The sequence below is a fragment of the Fusarium odoratissimum genome (assembly GCF_000260195.1).
Source record: "Fusarium odoratissimum NRRL 54006 unplaced genomic scaffold supercont1.14, whole genome shotgun sequence".
Classification (NCBI taxonomy): Eukaryota; Fungi; Ascomycota; class Sordariomycetes; order Hypocreales; family Nectriaceae; genus Fusarium; species Fusarium odoratissimum.
Genome location: NW_022158700.1, coordinates 774558 through 796603, shown reverse-complemented (window position 1 = coordinate 796603; position 22046 = coordinate 774558). Strand labels below are relative to the sequence as shown.

At 48.9% G+C, this 22046-nt stretch overlaps 10 protein-coding genes across 10 annotated transcripts; 6 read left to right on the top strand and 4 right to left on the bottom strand.

Annotated features, from left to right (window-relative positions):
- Positions 1–735: 735 nt before the first annotated feature.
- Positions 736–1641, top strand: FOIG_09118 (uncharacterized protein; the record flags this gene model as incomplete). The annotated part of the gene is made up of 2 exons (XM_031209308.1): positions 736–780; positions 856–1641. The coding sequence occupies 2 exons, from the start codon at positions 736–738 to the stop codon at positions 1639–1641; spliced, it is 831 nt and encodes a 276-aa protein (XP_031061345.1).
- A 1369-nt stretch (positions 1642–3010) lies between these two features.
- FOIG_09117 (uncharacterized protein) lies at positions 3011–3524 on the bottom strand (the record flags this gene model as incomplete). Its single annotated transcript, XM_031209307.1, has 2 exons — positions 3011–3172; positions 3225–3524. 2 exons carry the CDS (start codon positions 3522–3524, stop codon positions 3011–3013), a joined length of 462 nt encoding a protein of 153 aa, XP_031061344.1.
- A 1092-nt stretch (positions 3525–4616) lies between these two features.
- On the top strand, positions 4617–5984 carry FOIG_09116 (uncharacterized protein; the record flags this gene model as incomplete). The annotated part of the gene is made up of 4 exons (XM_031209306.1): positions 4617–4647; positions 4718–4957; positions 5010–5154; positions 5201–5984. 4 exons carry the CDS (start codon positions 4617–4619, stop codon positions 5982–5984), a joined length of 1200 nt encoding a protein of 399 aa, XP_031061343.1.
- Positions 5985–6552: 568 nt separating this feature from the next.
- On the top strand, positions 6553–8454 carry FOIG_09115 (uncharacterized protein; the record flags this gene model as incomplete). The annotated part of the gene is made up of 2 exons (XM_031209305.1): positions 6553–6619; positions 6672–8454. 2 exons carry the CDS (start codon positions 6553–6555, stop codon positions 8444–8446), a joined length of 1842 nt encoding a protein of 613 aa, XP_031061342.1. The 3' UTR covers positions 8447–8454.
- Positions 8455–9738: 1284 nt separating this feature from the next.
- Positions 9739–10185, top strand: FOIG_09114 (uncharacterized protein; the record flags this gene model as incomplete). The annotated part of the gene is made up of 1 exon (XM_031209304.1): positions 9739–10185. One exon carries the CDS (start codon positions 9739–9741, stop codon positions 10183–10185), a length of 447 nt encoding a protein of 148 aa, XP_031061341.1.
- A 1060-nt stretch (positions 10186–11245) lies between these two features.
- Positions 11246–12253, top strand: FOIG_09113 (uncharacterized protein; the record flags this gene model as incomplete). Its single annotated transcript, XM_031209303.1, has 1 exon — positions 11246–12253. One exon carries the CDS (start codon positions 11246–11248, stop codon positions 12251–12253), a length of 1008 nt encoding a protein of 335 aa, XP_031061340.1.
- A 605-nt stretch (positions 12254–12858) lies between these two features.
- On the bottom strand, positions 12859–13684 carry FOIG_09112 (uncharacterized protein; the record flags this gene model as incomplete). Its single annotated transcript, XM_031209302.1, has 2 exons — positions 12859–13331; positions 13378–13684. 2 exons carry the CDS (start codon positions 13682–13684, stop codon positions 12859–12861), a joined length of 780 nt encoding a protein of 259 aa, XP_031061339.1.
- Positions 13685–14139: 455 nt separating this feature from the next.
- FOIG_09111 (uncharacterized protein) lies at positions 14140–15463 on the top strand (the record flags this gene model as incomplete). The annotated part of the gene is made up of 4 exons (XM_031209301.1): positions 14140–14241; positions 14311–14754; positions 14807–15079; positions 15134–15463. 4 exons carry the CDS (start codon positions 14140–14142, stop codon positions 15461–15463), a joined length of 1149 nt encoding a protein of 382 aa, XP_031061338.1.
- Positions 15464–15999: 536 nt separating this feature from the next.
- FOIG_09110 (uncharacterized protein) lies at positions 16000–17643 on the bottom strand (the record flags this gene model as incomplete). Its single annotated transcript, XM_031209300.1, has 5 exons — positions 16000–16393; positions 16443–16581; positions 16637–16684; positions 16735–17494; positions 17560–17643. The coding sequence occupies 5 exons, from the start codon at positions 17641–17643 to the stop codon at positions 16000–16002; spliced, it is 1425 nt and encodes a 474-aa protein (XP_031061337.1).
- A 603-nt stretch (positions 17644–18246) lies between these two features.
- FOIG_09109 (uncharacterized protein) lies at positions 18247–21148 on the bottom strand. Its single transcript, XM_031209299.1, has 2 exons — positions 18415–21148; positions 18247–18362 (listed from the first exon to the last, which is right to left on the bottom strand). The coding sequence occupies exons 1-2, from the start codon at positions 20982–20984 to the stop codon at positions 18260–18262; spliced, it is 2673 nt and encodes an 890-aa protein (XP_031061336.1). The 5' UTR covers positions 20985–21148; the 3' UTR covers positions 18247–18259.
- Between the last annotated feature and the right edge of the window lie 898 nt (positions 21149–22046).

The window sequence follows — 22046 nt, the reverse complement described above, 5'->3', positions numbered from 1 at the left end:
TATTACGCCATCGCAAGTGGAAATGGGCCAAATGATAGATATTAGACAAATTCATAGATCCGTGCTATTCAATGTCAATGCAGTGTGATGCCAAGAACCGACGCAACCCAGACCTCATACCTAACTAGTTGAGACATCGACCATCAGAAATTGGAACATGGACCTCGGAGGGCGTCGGGCTCACCTCTAATATGGTATATCATGCCGCTTAATGCTAAGTCTCCGACGCCCTTACAGTCGTGGGCCCACGTAGGCTCCTCCAGGAAGACGACCCCAAATCTACTTGTACCACGCTTAGAACAAAAATAACACACACTTTAGCTGTCATTTGGAGGAATTCAGAGGCTATCGAACCACATCATAAGCTCTGAGAAGAGCTTTTACTTGTATATGTCTCAACCAAGAACGATTCGTTGGAAATCCTTGCGACAGGTGGTATCACAACAGCCTTGTGAGTTTAGCCCCATCCCATATTCCCCAGGCTCAGATTCTAATTTCCCTGCTCAATTCAATGGGTGAAATCTGTCTATTGACTCAAGCACGCGGTCTGTGACTGATATCCGTCACGAGCTCGTCTTCTTCGTCAAAGGACAAGACCGAAGAGCTTCTTGGCTACTGCGATGCTCCAACTTACGCCAAGGCATACGGCTCTTACGCCGAACTCGTCAAAGACCCAGATATAGAAGTTGTCTATATTGCCACGCCCCATTGCCGCCATTTCCATAACACCATGCTATGCTTGGAGGCGACAAGAATGTGTTTTGCGAAAAGGCTTTTACTGTCAGTCCAAAACAGGCTATCAAACTTGCCGAGACGGCCCGGCAGAAGAACTTATTACCAATAGAGGGTTTATAGACCCGGTACTTCCCTCTGTCTCTGTATGTGCAAGAGATCATCGAGTCAAGTCGCATCGGACCATTGGAGAGGGTACTTGCTGAGCACAGCCTGTCATATGCCGGTGGCTTTGTAGATGATAATCATATTATGATGAATCCTAAGCTTGCAGGTGGAATACTCCGCGGTGGAGGTATTTATAGCCTGACTTGGGTCTTCGAGGTACTTCGTATTGTCCAGCCAGAGTTATCCAGACAGCCGCCATTGATTAAAAGTACGGTTGCGAAATATGATTACACGGAAGTCGATGCTATGAGTACCATTCTCCTGGAATTCTCAAGATCAAAAGCAGATGGCGGGACCGATCATGCAGTCACATCCACTTCCTTGCGTCTTTCCAACGACAGCATCGCAAAGGAGGATGACGCTATGGTTCCTAACATCAGGATACAAGTGCAATACGGCGAGATCCAAATTTTCCCTCCTGCATACCGGCCAACTCGCACCAGACTTATACTCAAAAATGGGTTGGTAGTCGACAAGGGGTGGCCTCAGCCAGGTCCAGGGAAAGGGACTGGTTGGTATACCGGTTACAGACCAGCTCTCAACCCTGAAGGTGAGAGCCATGGCTTGTTCTGGGAAGCCGACGATGCGGGGAGGAGTATAATGGAAGGGCGAAAGGAGGGCAGTCGTCTGGGACTTGACGAGAGTATCCTTATCATGGAGTTCATGGATAAAGTCCGAAGTGAGGCTGATATTAGGTATCCGTACGAGGTTGACACTGCAGACTATCCATTGCAGCCGTAGTCGTAGCCGGTCACAGGGAATAGGGTATATTTCGAAATATATCTACAGAAGTCCGGATACGGTGTTTGCCTCTCTATGAGCTTTAGCTTTGATGAGATTAGACTCGCGGTGGAAATGATAATTAGAGTGGCCGTTACAGGCGCAGACGGGCGTGGGAGGTAGAAGTTAGTACAGCCTGGCAATAGGTAATGGGTTACAGTTATCGGAGCGATCATTGAATAAAGCTGGGCTATTTCGCCCTTAATCGTAGTTTAGGGTCAATATCACATTACCATCTGGTACCAACTCGGCAACCACCCTTTCGGTTGATAGGACAATAGCGAAAGACTCAATGGCTGGACTACTAACGACTCAGATTTCGAGCAGGCAACGCACATCAAAATCCTGGTCTACGGGCGACTATCGTGTTCTGAGTCTGGCTGGATATCCAAGCCATCACTTGGTAAACTTCGAGAGATATCACAAGGAAAGCTAAATTAACACTCTTTACGCACCGCCTCATTCGCCTCACCTTCTTAGCCTCCTAGGTAGTTTGTAATCTTGACGATTGAGTGAAGAATACAAGACCTCCACCACAGCCGCTGGCTCATCACTGGGTATAACGAGTTTATCGACATTTTCTTCAAGTGTCAAGTTGGCCTCGAGGCCACCTTTTATTGACGTATATCGAAGAGCAAACATGGTGAGGACCGCCCGAAGGAGAATTCAACAACAGCGGTTTCAATGCATAATAGAGATAATCAAAGATTCTTTCATAACGTGTCTAGTGAAATACAAATTGACAGGTTAACGAATCCGCAAACTCCGCACATGAGTGAAGTCCAGCCTGTTGGATTCGGAACAGCCCAATCACTGCATTTTTACCTGGTCAGTAGACCTTATGAGACGCTCATGTCCGAGGTTTCCCAATTGAATGTCCATAAACTCCGCATACTCTGATCCCAGCATTAGCAACTAACAGATAATACATTCTGCCTACGGCTTCTCGGGGACTATAAGGGCCCGAGTATATATCCATGATTTTACTGGCAGGGTGTAAAAGTTTAAGTATATTAAAAGGCTTTTATTATATATTTATATCGCAGTTTTTAATTTTAAATTACTGAGATTTTACTAGAACCTAAAGAAAGCAGGTGTAAGGCGTAGGGCGCAGGGCGTAAAACTGATCTTCCTCTGAACTAGACCTGAGCGGCTTGACTCATGTGGCTACAATACACACTCGCGTGTTTCAATCGTACTTTATTCGATCTCAGCAAAATAATTAAATATCATGTTCTCTAATTATTTTCATTTATCCCTTTGCCAGAAAACCTTCTTTTTCCACGCGATCTAGAAACATGCCCTGAATGCCTCCAGTGATCGGCCATGTTCAAGGTCGTGTGAGGTAGAAGTAAAAGGGCCCGTTTAGCTTTTTGCCCTCCATGATCCCGGCTACGGTTTTATCGTCCACCAATCGAAAGTAATCGATCACTGGTTGATCGTCATATATCATGGCAGAGGTCAATTGGCCTCGGAAGACGATTTCTTTCAACTGCATTGAAGTCAGCATGGGTGAGAGACATTGAGAAGCAGGTTGCACGTACGCTCGCAAGGCCCCATTTTCCCCAGCTCTGTCTTGTGCCGTCACGTTCTATGACCACAGGATCGACGTGATCGACCGAGAAGAAGTCTTTGCCAATCCAGGAAACGTCTTTCATGAAGTCTCCGTTCGGGTGGCCTGTGTCGAAGAACCCACCATTCCAACTACCGACCAAATGTGATAGCGGGATAGGGGGTAACTGGTCGAAAAACGAGTCGAGGGCAGCCGTATCAACTGGAGAGGCAGATTCTCTCAGCTTCGTGAATTGCTCAATGTTGCTACTGTCATCATTATGGTCAGACATGTCTACCAAGTATGAGAGACCGATATTCACCTCATTCTGTGTTTTGGCTTCTTGGTCAATCAAGGTTATGTTGTGTATGGGATCGAGGTCAGCAACTAAGACGTCGCAAATCCCAACCTATATCTCTGATTAAGTATAAGTAGTAAGGCGGCTGTGTCCCTATGGTGCAGATTTCTACCTCTGAAAAAACAGAAGACTATCCGATGATTTATAATCGACAGTTCAGTCGTCTTACAAATAGCCAGAGAACTAGAGTCTTTGGGAGATCGCTAACGTGACAAAGAGGCTTATCATAGTGCCTCTGGATTCGATGTCCGCGTCACACCGTGTGACAAGATGGCGATCCCACAGTAGTCGTTTGCCTGATGGAACTGACTGGAGCATCCACCGCGTCAGGCAGTGAGGTAAATATCGCATGCTCAGTTTCACGCACATAGACAATCCATGACAGAGACAAATGCTTCTCAATATCTATGACAGACTCGCAACACGTCGTCTAGTCGGTAAGTTATATAAAACACCAACTCCATAGGACAATTGATTGATAAGATCCCTTGACGACTACCAAGCTGTAACGTTAGCACTTGAGCTGCCTAGGTTCTATGGCGGATTGTAGATTTTAACGTTATGATGCTAGTTGTCATCCAAGGGCAAAGAAGGGCCGAAATCATTCTAGAACACCGTTGAACTAAAGTTTGCATGCACATCATTACTAGGGTGGGCAGCTCAACCTCGTGATTTTTACGTCGAGTTGCTGCGGCTCTGCCATAGACTGGTTGCGGCACATGCGGCACACCTTGCGGAGTAGATGTCTTCCAAAATACACTCATTACTTTGTCAGCAAGATGAATGGCAAATGTGTGGGGTATAAGTTTGAATCTACCGGTACTATTGCGTCACGACCAAACTCTCCCTTGCAGGTGTGTGCTTATGTCCACCGCTATCGGAGTAGGCCTTATTCTCACTTATAAATTCATACGCTTCAACTGCAAAATCCCCCGTCTAAAAAGTACACAGCCACGAGAGCTTCAACCTAGCATCTAAACTAAACATCAGAACATCGTCTCAAAGCTACCATCAAGGATTACCACCATGTCATCAGCCATTGTCACTGGTGCCACCGGTATGTTACACTTCGTTCTCACTGCCCTCCCATGCGAAAGGTAACCCACACTAACACAGTTGAACATAAGGCATCCTTGGCCAAGAGATTGTCAAGGAACTATGCAGCAGGCCGGAAGAATGGAGCACAATCTACACAGTGTCTCGCTCCAAGAAGGATGATTTCGGCCCTCGAGTCAAGCATACGCACCTCGATCTGACTGCCACAGCCGACAGCATGTTCGGTGACTTGAAGAATGTAGAAGCTGAGTACGTCTTCTTCGCCGCATACTTGCAGAAGGATACCGACGAAGAAAATACGCGTGTTAATGGTACTGTTGTCGAACTGCATTAGAATATTCAGGTGTCTGATAACACATACAGGAGACATGCTATCTGCGTTCTGCAAGGCCCTTGAATTGACGGGTGCGGCTTCAAAGATCAAGCGATTTGTTCTTGTCACTGGAGCAAAGAACTACGGTGTCCATCTCGGCCGAGTTAAGATTCCAATGCAAGAAACTGATCCACGGTGGGTTTTTGAGAGTCCTTGAAGTGCAATACTCATTTGTTTTCAGAATGCCCGAGCCGCCATATCCCCCCAACTTCTACTACCGCCAGCAAGACATCTTATATGATTTCTGTAAGAGGAACTCTGTTGAGTGGAATGTCGCGTTTGCCAGCGAAGTCATTGGATATGCGCAAGGCAATTTTATGAACCTTGCCAGCGCGACTGCGATCTACGCTGTGGTATCGAAGGAACTTGGAGACGAGTTGGTGTTCCCTGGATCTGAGGTGTTCTACAATAACGTCACTTGCTTTACCGATGCGGCCTTGCATGCTCAGTTCCTTCGATGGATGGCACTTGAGCCCCGCGCCGCTAACGAGGGCTTCAATGTCGCCAACGGCGACGCCGAGTCATGGATGAATTTGTGGCCTCGCGTTGCCAAGTACTTTGGCCTGAAAGTCCCTGCCGACCAATTTTCGCGCGACGCGCCCCTAGCTTCGGAGAAGGCTCTTGTATCGCAGCCTCCAATGTCAGTTGTGGCCAAGGACATTGGACTTGAGGGTCGTACTCCTCAGAGCTATATTCGTCAACGGGTGGATTTGGTTAAGTGGTCGCAGACCCAAGAGGTGAAGGATGCGTGGAAGCGCGTGGCCGTTCGCGAAGGCCTTGATTCTGAAGCGCTCAGCAAAGCCTCTTGGGCGTTTGCCGGTTTCGCATGGGGTCGAGATTATAACAATATTCTCAGCATGTCAAAGTCGCGAAAGCTAGGTTGGACAGGATATCTTGATACCTGGGAAAACTTCGAAAGCATCTTCAACACACTTGAGGATAAGAAGGTTATTCCCAAGTACTGAGCCATCGATCATTAAATCCATTGAACTGCCGTGGGCAGCAATTGTAACAGAGTAGATTAATCCACTGTCGCATGAAAGCCTGCACTCACGCACGGGATTGGTATGCTGATTATTAGTATAGAATTAGGACTTTGTTTGGAAATATCTTATAACCATATTAACCTAGTATTGTTTATTCAATTGGTGATTTAATTTGTGATGTTGTAATTCGGCTGTTTGGATGTAGGACTTACAAAACCCTGGATAGCATCTCAAAGCCTGATGATTGGCTGTAGGGAAGATTCCATCGACGCCAATGACGCTGTAGATATGGGGCCCTTGGCCGAGATGGGTTAACAGGATGGAGAAAGCCAAGTCCGACTTTTCAAAAGCTGACAAGGTGTTACTTGAGCTTTAATATAAGACCCCCTCCACCCCCAGTTTTCTCGCCTTCTCCAACTCTACAGTCTCATGAAATGCCACCATATCATTGCATCTTCAATAATAGAACAATCCATATAAGAGTCGGGATTTGTTTTGTCGTTCGAATACGATCTCTAATCTTTGTGCTTTTTGCCCACTGAGCCTAATGGCGCCTAATGAGAATGCTATAAGGGCAGGGCGACGCCCATCAGCGGACAATGTCGAGGGTGACAGTAAGACTTGCTCTCGAATGAAAGTCACTACAATCACATGCTCACATACCAGTTATGACATTCTCAGAACTCGATTTCGCTCGGCTCGGACTCGCACCGGAAGCCATTTCGAAGACAACACCCGTCACACAGAACGAAAGCCTGCCCAGGAACCATTTCCTTCCCCTTCAATGCCTTCACTACGGAGAGTCGACCCCCGAGTACTCAACAAATCAAGGACTATTTTCTGGTCCATTCCCCAGTTGCCTTGATGCAACAAGACAGAATATTGCCCTGTCCATGATAGATCCTAACCTTACCTATGATCCTTGCTGGCAAGCCCCCCCATTCCCACCTCAGCCAAGTTTAGCCCAGAATCCTCCGTCGCAGGCCATTCCGGGCACTCGAAACCAAGCCTCAGCGTTGCAGACGTCCAGTCAGGGCACTTCCCCGTCGGGAAGCTATCACTACTCCCCAGTGGCCGAAAACCAACAACCTGGCCTTCCAAGGCGACGAAGCCGGTACTTCCGCAGCCAACATCAACCAAACCTCTCACAGGCAATAGACATCCCAGGCTCAGCACCGATAGACGTTGCGCTAGATCCCATGCAGCGCTGGCGAAACTCACCACCAGAGACTGAACCAGCCTCCCTATCCGCCATCGCTGACGCGATGAGACAAACACCGCTTCGAACCCGCTCCTCAACCGGCAGTCTCACTAGCCAGCGCATAGGCAACCGAGCCGGTTCAACCGTCAGCTTCGGTAGCGGCACGAGCTGTTCCTCAACTTCCAATGCCTCAGCCATCTCAGCAACATTTCGAAGCACATCCGAGCACTCGCGCAGTCGCGTGGAGAAAAGGACTCGACCAAGAGTTACAGGAGGGAAAAACAAGCACAAGGACAGACGGAAGTTCCCGTGCACATTCTGCTGCGACTCTTTCAAGAGCAAGTATGATTGGGCGAGACATGAGAAATCGCTGCACCTGAATTTACAGGGTTGGCGATGTGCGCCCTTTGGTGGGATGGTGATATCTTCTGAAACGGGGAGAGCCCATTGTGCGTACTGTAGCTTGCTCGATCCTAATGCTGAGCATCTAGATTCTCATGATCACGATACTTGCCAAAACCAGGGACGTCCTATTTTCAGCCGCAAAGACCATCTTATTCAGCATCTACGACTCGTACATCACGTCGAGGCATTGCCCCTTATTGAATCGTGGAAAGACGAAGGGCCGCCAGTGTCGTCGAGGTGCGGGTTCTGTAATATCCAGATGCAGGCATGGCAAGAACGTGTTGATCATCTCGCCAAGCACTTTCGTAAAGGCGCGACTATGGATGATTGGAAAGGAGAGCATTGTTTCGAGTCATCAATTGCTGCCAAGGTCACACATGCAATGCCACCATATCTCATCGGTTCCGAGTCAAGAGCTCTGATTCCATTCTCGGCCAATAGCCACGGTACAAAGGACCACCTGTCGCAGATCCAACACGCGTCGGAACAAACTCGGCACACATGGAACGACGGACGCATGGCGACGCCAACAAGTGGCTCGGAGCTGTCGCCTGAATCGACCACACAGCCAAGATCTCTGGGTACCGTCAACGAGGATACCAGCAACATGACCTTCCCCGAGGTTTTGGCGCTGCATCTAGGGCGCTATGCACAGGAGCAGATGAGACTCGGTATCATCCCGACGGATAGGATGTTTCAAGATGAAGCTAGACGGATCATGTTTGACTCTGTTGATCCTTGGGACCAAACCATTGCTGATAACGAAGATTGGCTTTCGCTGTTTCGCAACCGATATATCAAGGATATATCGGGCAGTCAGGAGGATTCAATCTGATATTTTAGGTGCTAGTCTTGATATTATATATTATATGTTTACCCAAGGTCAGAGATTATAGTAATGTCCCTATAGATCCTTGGGCATAAAGGAAATCGGGACTAAGTCCACCTCCTAACACCTCCAAAAAGATTTACAGTACAATGCTACTCACGCCTAGAGGCCCGTTTCCCTGCATGTATATCGCCCTACGCCCCGCGCCCTACGCCCTACGCCCTACGCCTTGCGCCACTACTACATAGGCCGTTAGTATCCCTTCAGAGCCCGCCCCTTTCGACTTGCCCCCGACTAGTCTAGCGCATTGTCTACCAATGAGTAATCCAGTCATGTTAGGCCAACCACTCTTTCGACCACAGGAGTCCAAGGGTCCTTGGCGGGCCAATAGCGAAGCGAACGGAGTCGCGTATTATTACGAATGATCTACTGTAGTGACATGGCTTGGAATCTCCAATAGATTGCAGCATGCCATCTCCCAGTCCTCCAGCAACCTAAATGAGATAAAGCAAAGTCTGCCACAGCATGGCAACCTCGAAGCTCTTCATGTACGAATGGAGTGGAATTAACCAACCTGCCTCCCTTAATGTTTCCCCTGTTTCCTACTCGATCTAACAAAGAGAATGTAAAGCACCGGTGCAACTAGATACATTGGCGGAGACTTCCTCTACGAAGCCCATCATACTCGTCCCACATGGGAAATCTCGGCTCTGGCTAGAAGCGAAGTTGCGGTGTCGAGTTTGCAGAAGTATCCGAGAATCCGCATCGTCAGGGGCGATTTGGACTCGGCCGACTTGCTTCGCGATGAGGCCCAGCGGGCGGACATTGTGCTTCGTGAGTATCCTTCCCTCCCTATCTTTATTGATACATTCCGTCGCGGACGATGCACGTTGGGGTTTGCACTTGTCCGGTCTGTACCTTGTGTGGTGTTCAGCCTGACTGACCAGGATAAAAACTACTGATAGACTTTGCCAATTGCGACCACGAGGCATCAGCCAATGCTCTGCTGAAGGGCATGGCCGAACATACGGCCGACCGCCCGGGCTGGTATATTCACACCTCTGGGACTGGCATTCTATCCTTTGAGGACGGCCGACATCAGACCTGTGGCGTCCGACGCGATAAGGTCTTCAACGACTGGATCGGTGTTTTGGAGCTCATCAATCTCCCCTGTGACGCGTTTCACCGCGACTATCGAGGACGTACCGAAATACTTCAGGACTGCCATTGTTTGCCAATGCTGCATTTACGGCGATGGTCGCGGCCCAGGAAACAGGTCAAGCACCCAGGCCTACACAATGGTCACACACATCTTGGAACGTGGCAGAGGCTTCGTCGTCGGAGAGGGTAGAAACATCTGGCACTACGTACACATTCGCGATCTCTCTAAGCTTTTCGTGCTGCTCACAGACGCCGCGGCGGCAGGAGGGGAGGGAGCTTCCTGGGATAGCGAAGGTTATTACTTTGCAGAAAACGGCAATGCCACCTGGGGGGATATCTCCGAAGCAATCACCGAGGTGGCGTTTAGAAATGGCTACATCACGACCAAAGATCTCGACGTGCTGGATTGGGACGCGACGGCCGCTCTGGATCCCAAGGGCCCCTACCGGCGGGGGTCTAACTCTAGGGGCTATGCGCTTCGAGCAACCAAGCTGCTCGGGTGGCAGCCTGAACAACCGGGGTTGTTAGACAATATTGAGGACATTGTCACCCTCCAACAAGCTTGGCGTGCGTCCAAGAAGTAGGATTCGGGTTCAGCATGAACGACAAGAGGCCACTCTGGAAAGAGGAGGAAAGTGTTCAATCTTTTCGATTATCTGCCTTTATTACTACTATCAAGTATATAGTTAGTGTCGACCCTAAACAGGTCAAGGTAAGCTAAGTGAAGCTTCCCATGAGTTTAAGGTAACCCTCCGTATGTATCTCTTTATTGACCCTCGCCCATAAAAGGAACTACAAGAGGACTCTGAGTTGGTGGGGGGTCAAAAGCGCGTTGTACTTTAAGGGCCAATTCTTATGCCTAAATCTAATAGGACGTCAAGCAAGCTCCCGTACTCCATCTAATAAGAGCCCAGTACGTATAAGTTGTAAATTTTCGGCTTATTGTTAAATTAATGCCTTGGTTACATTCCCAAACGTGGCTTTGAGTTCCATATTTGCCACTTCGGGTATCACAGTGCGTTTGCTGAAAGAGATCAGCCAAAACTTTCTCGGTCTATGTGCGCCTTGGGCTTAGATCCCTTAGCATAATAAATGATTGGCCGCTTATGCCGCTCCGAGGCTATCTGAGTGTCTCTCTAACTTGATCGATCCGTGTCACTGACTAATCTGAATAAGTAAAACGATTTATTCCTTCACTAATGGAAAACCTTTACCTACAGTGCGCTTCTCGCTGCTTTCGGTGGCCTCTGCTCCAGAATTTTAAATCTTCTGGAGAGACTAATTATTCATACTGCTAGCAAGTTCCTCCGGGTTTACAAAGCATTGGTCTCAGCCCTGTCCTTCATGCCGATCAGTGGCTATAATAACCCTTGGCCAACTCATAATTAAAGAAAAGAAATAGAATCTTCTAAATCTCCAGAGCCTCCTACGCTGAGGAAAGACATCTTCCAACCCACTTTCATCTACCTTGAGTTTCTTTTGACAACACCTACCTTCAGCATGACTGCCTGAAACCTTCCTGTATCTCAGACTTCCAGGCTTTTTAAGCCCCTGAAATTGGGGCGGGTCTGGCTCTCCCACAGAATCGTCCTGGCTCCCTTGGCCCGGTACCGGAATGACGAAGGGCATGTTGCTAGGCCCTTTATGAAGCGCTACTATGCGGATCGCGCCTCTGTGCCCGGCACACTAATTATCTCAGAGGCTACTAATATCGCTGCTGGACAGGAAGGCCAGCGATACACCCCCAGCTTCGTCAGTGATGCTCAAGTGGCCGCTTGGGAGGAAATCATCGATGCTGTTCATACCAAAGGGTCCTTCTTCTTCCAACAACTTTGGGATCTCGGACGGGCCGCCGACCCTTTTTATATGAGAGAACGCGGTTCAAAGTACAGATCCAGCAGTGCTGTGCCGATAGAAGGCGTCAACGTAACCCCTGAGGCCATGACAGAGGAAGACATCCAACAAGTTATTCAGAACTACGTGGATACCGCTGAACGAGTCATGGCTGCTAGAAGAGACGGTGTCGAGATTCATGCCGCCCATGGATATCTTCTAGATCAATTCCTCTCTGACCAGGTCAACCACCGCACTGATAAATGGGGTGGTTCCATTGAGAACCGATCCCCGCTTGCGCTCGAGGTGGCAAATGCTGTTGTCGACGCCGTTGGCGCAGAGAATGTTGCCATTCGTCTGTCTCCTTATGCTTCTTTTCAGGGCGCTCAAAAGTCGGATGCCAAGAGTCAGTACCTTTATCTGGTTCAAGAACTGAAGAAGTTGGGATCTCTCGCATATCTCTCCCTTGTCGAAGCTAAGGGTGACCCCGCCATCTTCTTTGCCAATGCCTCAGCGGAAGACGAGAAGACACTACACTTCATTTTCGAGGCTTGGAATAATCAATCTCCAGTCATCGTCGCTGGTGGTTACACCCCGGAATCAGCAGTATCGGCTGTTGATGATCATTATAGGAAGTGGGATGTACTCGTCGCTTTTGGCCGTCATTTCCTCGCCAATCCTGACTTAGTCTTCAGAGTTCAGAAGGGCTTGGAGCTTAACAAATATAACCGAGTAACATTCTATATCAATATGTCGGAGGAGGGTTATAATGATTACCCTTTCCACGAGGAGTTCTCTGAATACGCAACAGCGGCCTAATTGATTAGAGCTGGGCAGAGACTTGGGAGTAGAGAACGAACTTATTGCTTGGTTTCGCAATAGTGTGGCCGAGGAAGTCAGTATTCAGGCAGACAATTATATAGATTTTAGATTTTGAAATGTCATAACGTCTGTTTTATCTTGCAAAATAAACTTTGAGATTAGCTAAACTTATAAAATTGTATCTTTGATATATATATTTACATCATGAAGCATGTTAATAATCATCATAAGACCCAAGTATGCCGTCACCTGTCAGCGGCTTGTAGAGTCCTAACCCATGAAAGTCCATCCTTCCTCACGAGCCACCAGCCTTCCTCTGACCAGAAGTTTCGTTTGTTTTCCATTTCCACGGAGACTAGTAGGATTGACGGATTAATGAAACTGATCAAATCTTTACCCTTAAGAATATCGTCTTCTCTGCACACAACGGTGGGAGCATTGCCTTATGATAATTAGTAAGTCTATCCTGTAGCTGTGAAACCTTCATTCAACTGTTGCCTCGAGACTTGTTTGGTGACAACAGGCATTGCTACGAAGTTCTCATGCAGAGACCATGTGTGATTATCTATCGACAGCAAGGAGATCCGGTAATCTCGACATAATCAGTTGCCTTCTCCTTCGGCCGCATCCAGGCCTGTGCTAGCGATCCTCTCTACGGAAACATTGACATCGTGGTCGCCATCCAACAAATCTAACCACGAACTTTTCACATTTTGATTCTCCAGTAGTGATACGATAGGGTCCACCACGGACGCTCGGCTAACATTGCCCCTTGAGGTCTTGGTCTTCCCAAGTTCGACTTTCCCAGCGGGCTCGTCCGATAGCATACCAGGACGAAGACTTATTCCTGAAAAGTCCGATCGGAGAGATGAATTTTGAAGAAAAACCTCATCAGCAGCCAGCTTAGCCTTGCAATAACCAGAAAGATCGCCGCTTTGCATTTCGAGGGCGTACGTCCAGGCATCGCTGTCCCACCAGCTAGGCGATTTACGGCGGCAGGCCAGATACGATATGAGAATGAACTTTTTGATAGAATTTGTCTGAACTGCTGCATTGGTAAAGTTGATCGCAGCATCTCGATCGATAGCAAAGGTATAAACAGAATGTTAATGGTAACCGACAGTTTGCTAGGCAGGTGTTGCTTACCCGATCGAGACCTCCTTTTCCACCTGCTCCAGCGCTCCAGACAACAGCGTCCGGTTTGACCTCCTCGAGAACGTTCTTGGCTTGGAAAAAGCTCTTGATGACTTCCAAGCTCCGGACGAGAACATGAAGGCGCTGTTGTCCAGAGGCGAGACTCTCAATCTGGTGAAATTGTTCTTGAGCTCGAATAACGCTGGTGACAGTCCATGAATTCTTCAATAGCTGCCGCGTCAGTATCTGCGCGACCTTTCCGTGACCGCCAAGGATAAGAACGTGTTGACCCATGGTTGCGAAAAAGCTGGTCAAACAAGATGTTTGGTGCCGGGTCCTAGGTAGCTACAGTCATGTAGAAGGGTCTGTACACTGATTCTTATCGATCATCACCTGTATCGACTAACCGATACTGAGTTCAACATCCAGTACTGCTCTGGGACTTGCAGTTCATTGACCGAGAGCGGAACTACGCCCTACGTCCTACGCCCTGTGCCCTATGCCCGGCGTGCCCGCACTCATCTGCATTCAATACCACCACAAGTCCAATTGGAGAGATACCAGAAGTATCGACACGTAGTTATATCGTCATGGGTAACTTTGTGACATCAACCCCGCAAAGCTTGTTTCGGAGGTCGTACTTTAGTAACACGTTCATCAAGATTAGGTGAATGATTTAAGAGCCTAGTAAGGAATCCAATTCACTTTTTTTTAAATCAATCGTCGAGATTTATACTCAACTAAGCAACATGGCAAGCAGTTCATCTCAAAACGTCAGCAAGGGCAAACGTGTCCTTCTCACCGGAGGCAATGGCTTTGTGGCGTCGCATATACTTAATGATTTGGTGAAAGTAAGTCACTATGGAAACTAACGGCATATCCCGGCTGCTATAAAATAGGCTAATAAAACCATCAAACAGCGTGGTTATTCGGTTACCGCCACGGTTCGGTCTGAAGACAAAGCGCAAGCTGTTTATAAAACTCACCCTAACTGGAAAGAGAATGTCGAGTTTGAATATGTCGCGGACTTGACTAAGAAGGGGGCCTTCGATCATCTCTTCGAGGGTGCGGGCCAACCATTTGATTACATCATTCATACAGCCTCTCCAGTTGCATTCAAGGTCAAGGACATTCAGAAAGATCTGATCGATCCTGCTATCCAAGGGCAAGTAGTAACCCTTATGAAGCTTTATCTAGGAGCGACTGACCTGTGTAGAACCATCGGCGTCTTCGAAAGCGCACACAAGCTAGCTGGGCCTACCTTGAAACGAATTGTACTCCTTGGTAGCGCAGTTGCTGTTCTGAACACCTTTGAAGACAAGACCAAGGCTGGGAAAGCTTATACAGAAGCTGACTGGAACCCGGTATGTCAGATTTTGAGGAACATTCTAAGGAGCAGTTAATAATAGACGACAGGTTACTTCGACTTATGCTATCCAGAACAACGACGTGGTCTCTGGATACAATGCCTCAAAAGTAGAAAGCGAAAGAGCAGCGTGGAAGATAATGAAGGAAAAGACCCCTTCATTTGATCTCGCTGTTATCAACCCGGATATCATCACTGGGCCCATGATCCACCCGATGTCAGGAGCAAAGTCGGTTAATGAGACAAACCGCTTTGCAATCTACAATTTCTTAGATGGAACGCATCAGCAAATCGAAGGTGTCGAATTCCCCTTCTATCACTTTGTAAGTCAATTTTGCATTACTCCCAGCTAGCCTCGTGCTGACTGATTGTTCTAGGTTGACGTTCGCGATGTAGCTCGGGCCCACGTGGACTCTTTGACAAACCCAGCCGCGTCGGGGAAACGAATTCTCATGGTGGCTGGCTTGATCACACCTCAATTGGTCGCCAACACCGTGCGCAAAGCTTTTCCTCAGTTGCAAAGCAAAATTCCCGAAGGAAACCCGGCACAAATCTTGCCGCCTAATAACGAACCGACGGGTTGGGACACCAGTGCTAGCATCAAGATTTTATCAGAGGGAACATCATCAGGGAAATGGGAGTTTATTGACTTGGAAAATAGTTTGACGGATGCTGTTCAAGGTATGCTAGATGCCGGGATTTTGTAATGAGACTATCCCACAAGGCTGGCCCCAACCCTCATCAACAGAGGGACGGCACATGACTATATCAGGGCTTTTGGTGATGATTAACCTCCGATCTTAATACATAAGTTTTCACATGCCAATTTAAATTGGTGTTATGTCAGTTGTGAGCTGCTTCTTATGTTACCTTAGCAAGGCCGGGATAGGAGAGCAGCACCGTGATGATTGTTAGCAAGTGATAGCTGCTAGAGGTACAGAGGAACGTCCTCCCCATGCTTTATTCTTGAATTTATTCCTTATACCTTGTTCTGTTCCCTCTGCTTATGAGTATTTACAACCCTTCCTATTATAAATAGGAATTGACAGTGTGCTAGATCTCCTTCAAACTCATCATTCTAACTCAAGTATGATACAACTAACATACTGGTATCTTCTATGGTGTAGCGACTGCTGCTTTTCCGTATCTTATTCAGCCCTTCTCGAAATCTGTTTGAAGCCTTTTCTTTGGTTTGCCATTGGAGTGTCTCGCATTTCCATGGCAACTTGTCCTTGAATCTTTTTTATACCGAAACCACTGGGCCCGCCGCTGTTGACAGCTTTTGGCAGAAGGGACTTCGTTTCCTCAGAGTTTCACCGTACCTAATGAACATGAAAGGAATGCACGCGAGTACCAAAGTAAAGAAAGCAAGCAGAGAACACGCCCACTGAATCCCCAAGCTCTCGTACATTAGGGGCGCAGCAAGTGGCAAGACTACAGCAGTTATCGACCGCATCGTACTCGATGCGGCCTGGGCCGATGCAGAGTACTGCCCGTAGGCATCGGTGATATAGTTCAGTAATGCCATAAATTCCACCAAGTAGCCAGCGCCAAAGAGAAGTCCCGATAGGGACGGTACGGCCGGATGAACTTCTGGGTATGACGTCCACCCAAGCCAGAATAGGGACGCGACGATTCTAGAGGCATGTGAGCTTATGAGATCATGAGGATTGATATACTGCCTACAATGGGCCGCCACCACAAGCCAGAGGTAGACGGCGATACTCGATTTTATTCGCCCAAACGACACCCGCTTTCATTGCTGAAGAATGGTAGGAGCTATACCCGAGGAAAAGCCCTAGAGCAACTATCGAGCCCGCTGTGACTACCTCTTGTCAGTCTAGAGGATAATATTGACATGTTGGGCAGCATAGACTTACTTGGTAGAAAGGTCAAGCCAACTTCACCGGATGATAGTTGGTACACCCCTACAAAGTATAAGTGACATGATAATCAGCTCAAGTAAAGCGCCTCAAACCTTGGAATATGATCGGGTATGCTTGGAAGAATAGGTACAAAGTCGCATACACAAGAGCCAGATAGAGGGATGTAAAAAGAACAGCTGGCTCACGTGCGGCCATGACAAACGGCCTTGAGAAGATAACCTTGAGCTCTTGTGCAAAGCTCGGCTGTTGCTTCTCTGCGGACTCGGGATCAACACGGTGCTTTTTCCTGATGATAGGAGCGTAGGTCTCCGGTAGACAACACACGAGCGGCAAGAAGACGCCTGAAATCCCCAGCCCGACCCAGAAGGTCAGGCGCCACGAATGTCTGGTGGCGTACCCAGAAATGATAGGCCCCAAGGGAGGTACCATGGCCGTAGCGCACATGTAATATGCTGTTGCTCTGCCTCTTGGTCCGGGATGGTCGAAGATGTCCGCGAAAACAGGCCCAACGACGGCGTTTGGCGCTGCGGCTGCGACACCACATAGAAGGCGGAATATCAATAACGCAGTAAAATTAGGGCTCACGGCACAGCATAGGGTGAATACCATGTAGCCGAGGTACGTGCCGACAAGTACAGGCCGGCGCCCGAGATGTTCGCTGAGGGGGCCGAATATCAGAGGGCCGATCGCAAATCCAAGCATATAAAGGGAGTTAATCAGGATCAGCTGCAGGCGATTGGTAACTGAGAATGCTTTAGCAATATCGCTCGCCGCTCCGGATGGTAACGAAGAGCCAAGGGCGCTGTTTGCGATGATGGCAATGCCTGCGGCTACGACTTGTGCTTGTTTGCGCTGTTACTGTTCAGTTTACCGCTAAACCGGTGATATCAAGTTTAATATAACTGAGTTTTGCTTACTCGAGAGAACTTGAGAGGGTTCTTATTATCTGGTAGTTCAAACGTGGCATCCAGCCATTCATTCCCTGTTGGTGACGGGGCCATAGTGAGAGTGACTGTTTGATAGATGGTCGAGTCAACAGAGGCCTTGATAAGACGGCCGTCAAACATCCGAACTATTTTTCATCTTTTCGGAGCTTCTCAACTTTGATCCCATGTCGAGATAGTGGACTCTCGGCGTGCCACTCCACTCCGAAACCGAGCTGGGCTCGGGGCTGTTAGTTCAACACCTTACGCCCTACGCCCTACGCAGGCGCCTTGCCGACGTCCTACCTAAGCTTATGAAGGTGGGCGTCATAATGGATTGGCCTCCCTTCGTATCTACCTCGAGTTTTCGGTACAGAGTAATACACCAGGCAGATATCAAGCTTCAGGTCTCTTTAGCAGGCAATTCTACCAGGTTGGCTTCCAGCAGAACTGAGAATTGGCCCAGCAGGTGGGGTTATTGTCGCGGAGCTGGGGGTTGAAAGACGGTTCAGTACGCCCTACTCCCTACGCCCTGCAGAATACACCCTGTGTCCTTGGGTTTGCATGACTGGTTAGAAGAGTTGAACATCACCCTTGGGCAGAAAGGGTTTAGAAACATTTAAGAGTTCATAATAAGTATTATGTTTTTACAATAATATAAAATATTAGAGTAATTATATTCTAGCTATCTTCTCTAACCATCATGGTGACACTCTGTACAGTAGTCAATGTGAATCTTGCACGAGTTGGACAGGTCAATGTTACCACAACGTGTCAAGCCCTCTTGCTGTCGGCGCCTGCAATAGAGTTAGCATATATATCTCACACAGGAAAATCGGGCCAACTTACAGATCCTTAATGTCCTTGCCCTTCATTCCAATGCCATAGTCATCACAAGAGAACTGAACCGTGCAACCCGCCTTTCCAAAAGTGAGTACCTTGAGAATACTTCCCATGCGCTCATATCGAGAAACATAGTCGGTGTACAAAGTGTCATCCTCAAACTTGTTCAGCGCAGCCTCGCAAGCACCAGCAACAGCGTTGCGAACGTTCTTGTCACCGCTGCTGCAGATACTCGATCCATCGCCGTTCCAGTTCGTGGCGGTAGGCAGAGGAGTTGATACTGTGGATGCTTCGCCGAGACCCACGGTGGCGGTGACCTTGATGGTGTTGACGGCGAAGTAGCTGAGGGAGTAGGACTCGTAAACGAGAACAGTACCGGCGTCGGTGCGGGTGAAGGGCTCCTTGAAGACAGTGGGCTCGGGGGCAGGAGGGGGGGTGGTGTACATGCTCATAGGGAACTCGGTGTAGTCTGCGCATTGGCCTGAGATCATGGGCGCTGTGACGACGTATTGTTTACCCTCGCTGGTTGTCTCACAGTTACAGTAGGGGGTTTCAACACGAGGGCCACCGTGGGGAATGCAGGGGTAGTAAGTGCGCATGGTGGTTGTGGCAGTGGTGGAGGTGATCATATCAGAAGAGCTGAGCTGGGTTGTAGTACCATCGGAAGTTGTACCAGAAGACTCGTTGGAGGATTCGGTGTTGCGGGTAGTCGTGATGAGAGTGCTGGGGATGGTAGTGGTTCGCTCAGTGGTAGCTTCTGAAGAAGTAGTCTCCTCAGTCTTGTCACTGGTAGTCTCAGCTTCAGTGGAAGTAGCCTCGCCAGTGGTCTCAGTACCAGTAGACGAAGCAGTAGGCTCCTCGGTGGTAGTCGCATCAACACCAAGTCCCTCATCTAAAGCATCCTCAAGAGCCTCGACGGTCTCCTCATCAGGCTCAGAGTCAAAGTCATCGGGAATATCGCTCTCCAGCTCTTCGATGTCGAGCTCCTCACCTTCCTCGGCCTCGGCAGACACAGTCTCGGTAGAAGTGGCTTGGGTACCAGTTGCGCAGCTGGCGACGGTAGGGCAGTCACCAAACTCGGTGTGAGTGACGGTTCCATCGGTGGTGTAGTACGAGATGGTTCTGGTGCAGTCCTCGATCTCAACGGCGGAGCAAGCCTCGGTAGTAGTGGTAGCCTCAGTTGTCTTGGCGGTCGTCTCAGCAGTGGAGGGCTCAGCGGTAGACTTCTCCTCTTCCTTGGTGGACTGCTCTTCATCCTCCTTCTTGGTCTCGTTCTTGTCATCCTCGCCATCTCCCTCGCCCTCGCCACCGCCACCAGGAGTACCACCGCCAGCTCCAGCGGGGTTAGTACCAGGAGGAGGGGGCAGAATACCAGCAGGGAGATTGCCAGAGGGCTTCCAGAACCAACCACCGGGGAAGATGACGATAGCAGCACCACCATCATCAGTAGTAGTGGTGGTACCAGTGAAGTCGGAGAAGTCCTTGTCCTGCTCAGGGACATAAGTCACAACAGCGCCGTTAGAACCAGTGACGATACCATCCTCAGTGGTGGTAGGCTTGGGAGGGGCAGTAGTCTTCTCGGGCTCGTCGGGAGCACCGGTCTGACCAGGCTCGTTCTTCGTTGTTGGCTCGTTTGAGCCAGCGTCCTCAGTTGTGGGCTTGGGACCAGGAGCCTGAGTGGTGGGCTTCTCAGCCTCCTTGGACTCAGTGGTGGGCTCTGGTTCCGGCTTCTCCTCGGTCGTAGGCTCAGCCTTGTCAGTGGTGGACTCGACAGGGATCTGAGCCTCCTCAGAAGTGGAAACCTCAGGAGCCTTCACTTCGGTAGTAGATTCGACACTGGGAGCAGGAACAGATTCAGTCGAGACCTCGGGTGCCTTGTCGGTGGTAGGCTGAGCAGCCACGGAGGTCTCAGTGGTGACCTCGGGGGCTGGGACCTGAGTGGCAGGCTCGGCAGCCTCAGTTGACTCGGTAGAGACAACAGGAGGTTGGATGTCAGTGACAGCGTCAGTAGCGGCGCCGGTAATAGCCTCAGAAGGAGTAGCAGCAAGCTCAGTTGAGGTCTGGTCCAGAGGAGCAGCGTCAGTGGACTGGGTACCAGGCTCAGTCTCTTGAGAGTTTGGGTTGGGAAACACGGGATGGCCAGTAGCAGTGTTAACGGGGTTGTTGTTGTCGGTGGTGGCAGTATCAGGCAACTGCTCCGGCTGAGAAGCTGTCTCAACACCAGCACCAGCAGACTCTGTTGTTCCAGCTGGTGGAGCAACGTTTGTTGTAGGCTCTAGAACCTGGCTAGTCTCTTCAGTTGAAGCAGGAGCAACATTGATCTGAGTTGTCTCCTCATCGGCAGAAGTAGTAGGAATCTCCACTTGCGCTTCAGAGGCAGCAGAAGAGGGAGCCTGATCGATGAAAGGCTCTGAAGAGGTCGTCTCAGGAAGAGCAACCTGAGTTGAAGGCGCAACGAAACCCAGGTCCGTCGAAGTCTCAGTACCCGTTGTTGTAGAAAACTCCTGCCCAGAAACGCCCGACAACGACGTTGCAAGACATAGCGCAAGAGCGCGCAACTTCCAAGGCTGCTGCATTATGTAACGAACGTGAAAATAAAAGAGTGAACGACTATACTAGCATAAATGAATGAATGAGTACAGTCCAAGACAAACGAATGAAAGAGTGTCCGTAAAACAAAGGACCAATGTTGGAGGAGAGGCGCTGGGTTGCCTTTTCATGGAACAAACATACCGTGAGAATATACCCGTCATGGCTGCAAAAGATGGCAGTGGAGCTTAATCTATTGACCCTTGAAACATGTCAGCTTAATTAACTTACGTGAAACGTTGTGGAGCTGCTGATGCTCAGCCTTGTTGGGAGATTTGCACCGTGCATGATGAGAATGTAACGGGAAGGACTCGGTGAAATTGAGTTGGATTTGAAACCTGGTAAGGCAGAGCTGATCGTCGATATTACTGTTGCATTGAGTATTTCATCTCGGAGTTATGTTATGCTTATTGGGCGTTGTACGGCTTTGCTATTATGGAGATGGTGAGATGGAGCGCTAATGTCAATCCCTCGGAGAGCGCAATCCTTTGCCTATCACTTCCTACCCAGTCAATCTCTTTTATTCAAGTAATTCGTCTATCATGAATGGCGACGCGTATAACCCCCTTTGTCTTGCGCAATCTTGTAGACTCTCTTCACAATCGGACTGATTTCTGTCATTTTCTAGCTATCTAGATGGTGTCAGATAACCGTAAATCCTTCGTTCACAGTGGCGTAGTCTAAAAACACGATGAATTTCTCCCATCTCTCAACATGCGAAAATATCTGCCGACAATTGCCTTGTGAGGCACAGCCCAAGGATCGGCAATAAGCGAAATGCACAACGGCACGGAATGTGGGGAGTCTTATTCTCCGTCCCTCGATAGTTGGTTCATCAACAAAACTGCTGTGGAGTTTCATATCAAATTCAAGGAGACAATCGAGGCTGAGGCTGCATCAACTCATTATCCGGTCTGGCCGATACTCAATGGTCTGTTCTTTTTTAGTAATGGCTTTGAGACTCGTCAATCAGCGTAGGATCAAAGGATGAAACCCCTAGGGCTGATTTGTGGGGGTGTCATCTTGGATAGTGGATGCTCAGCTTATGC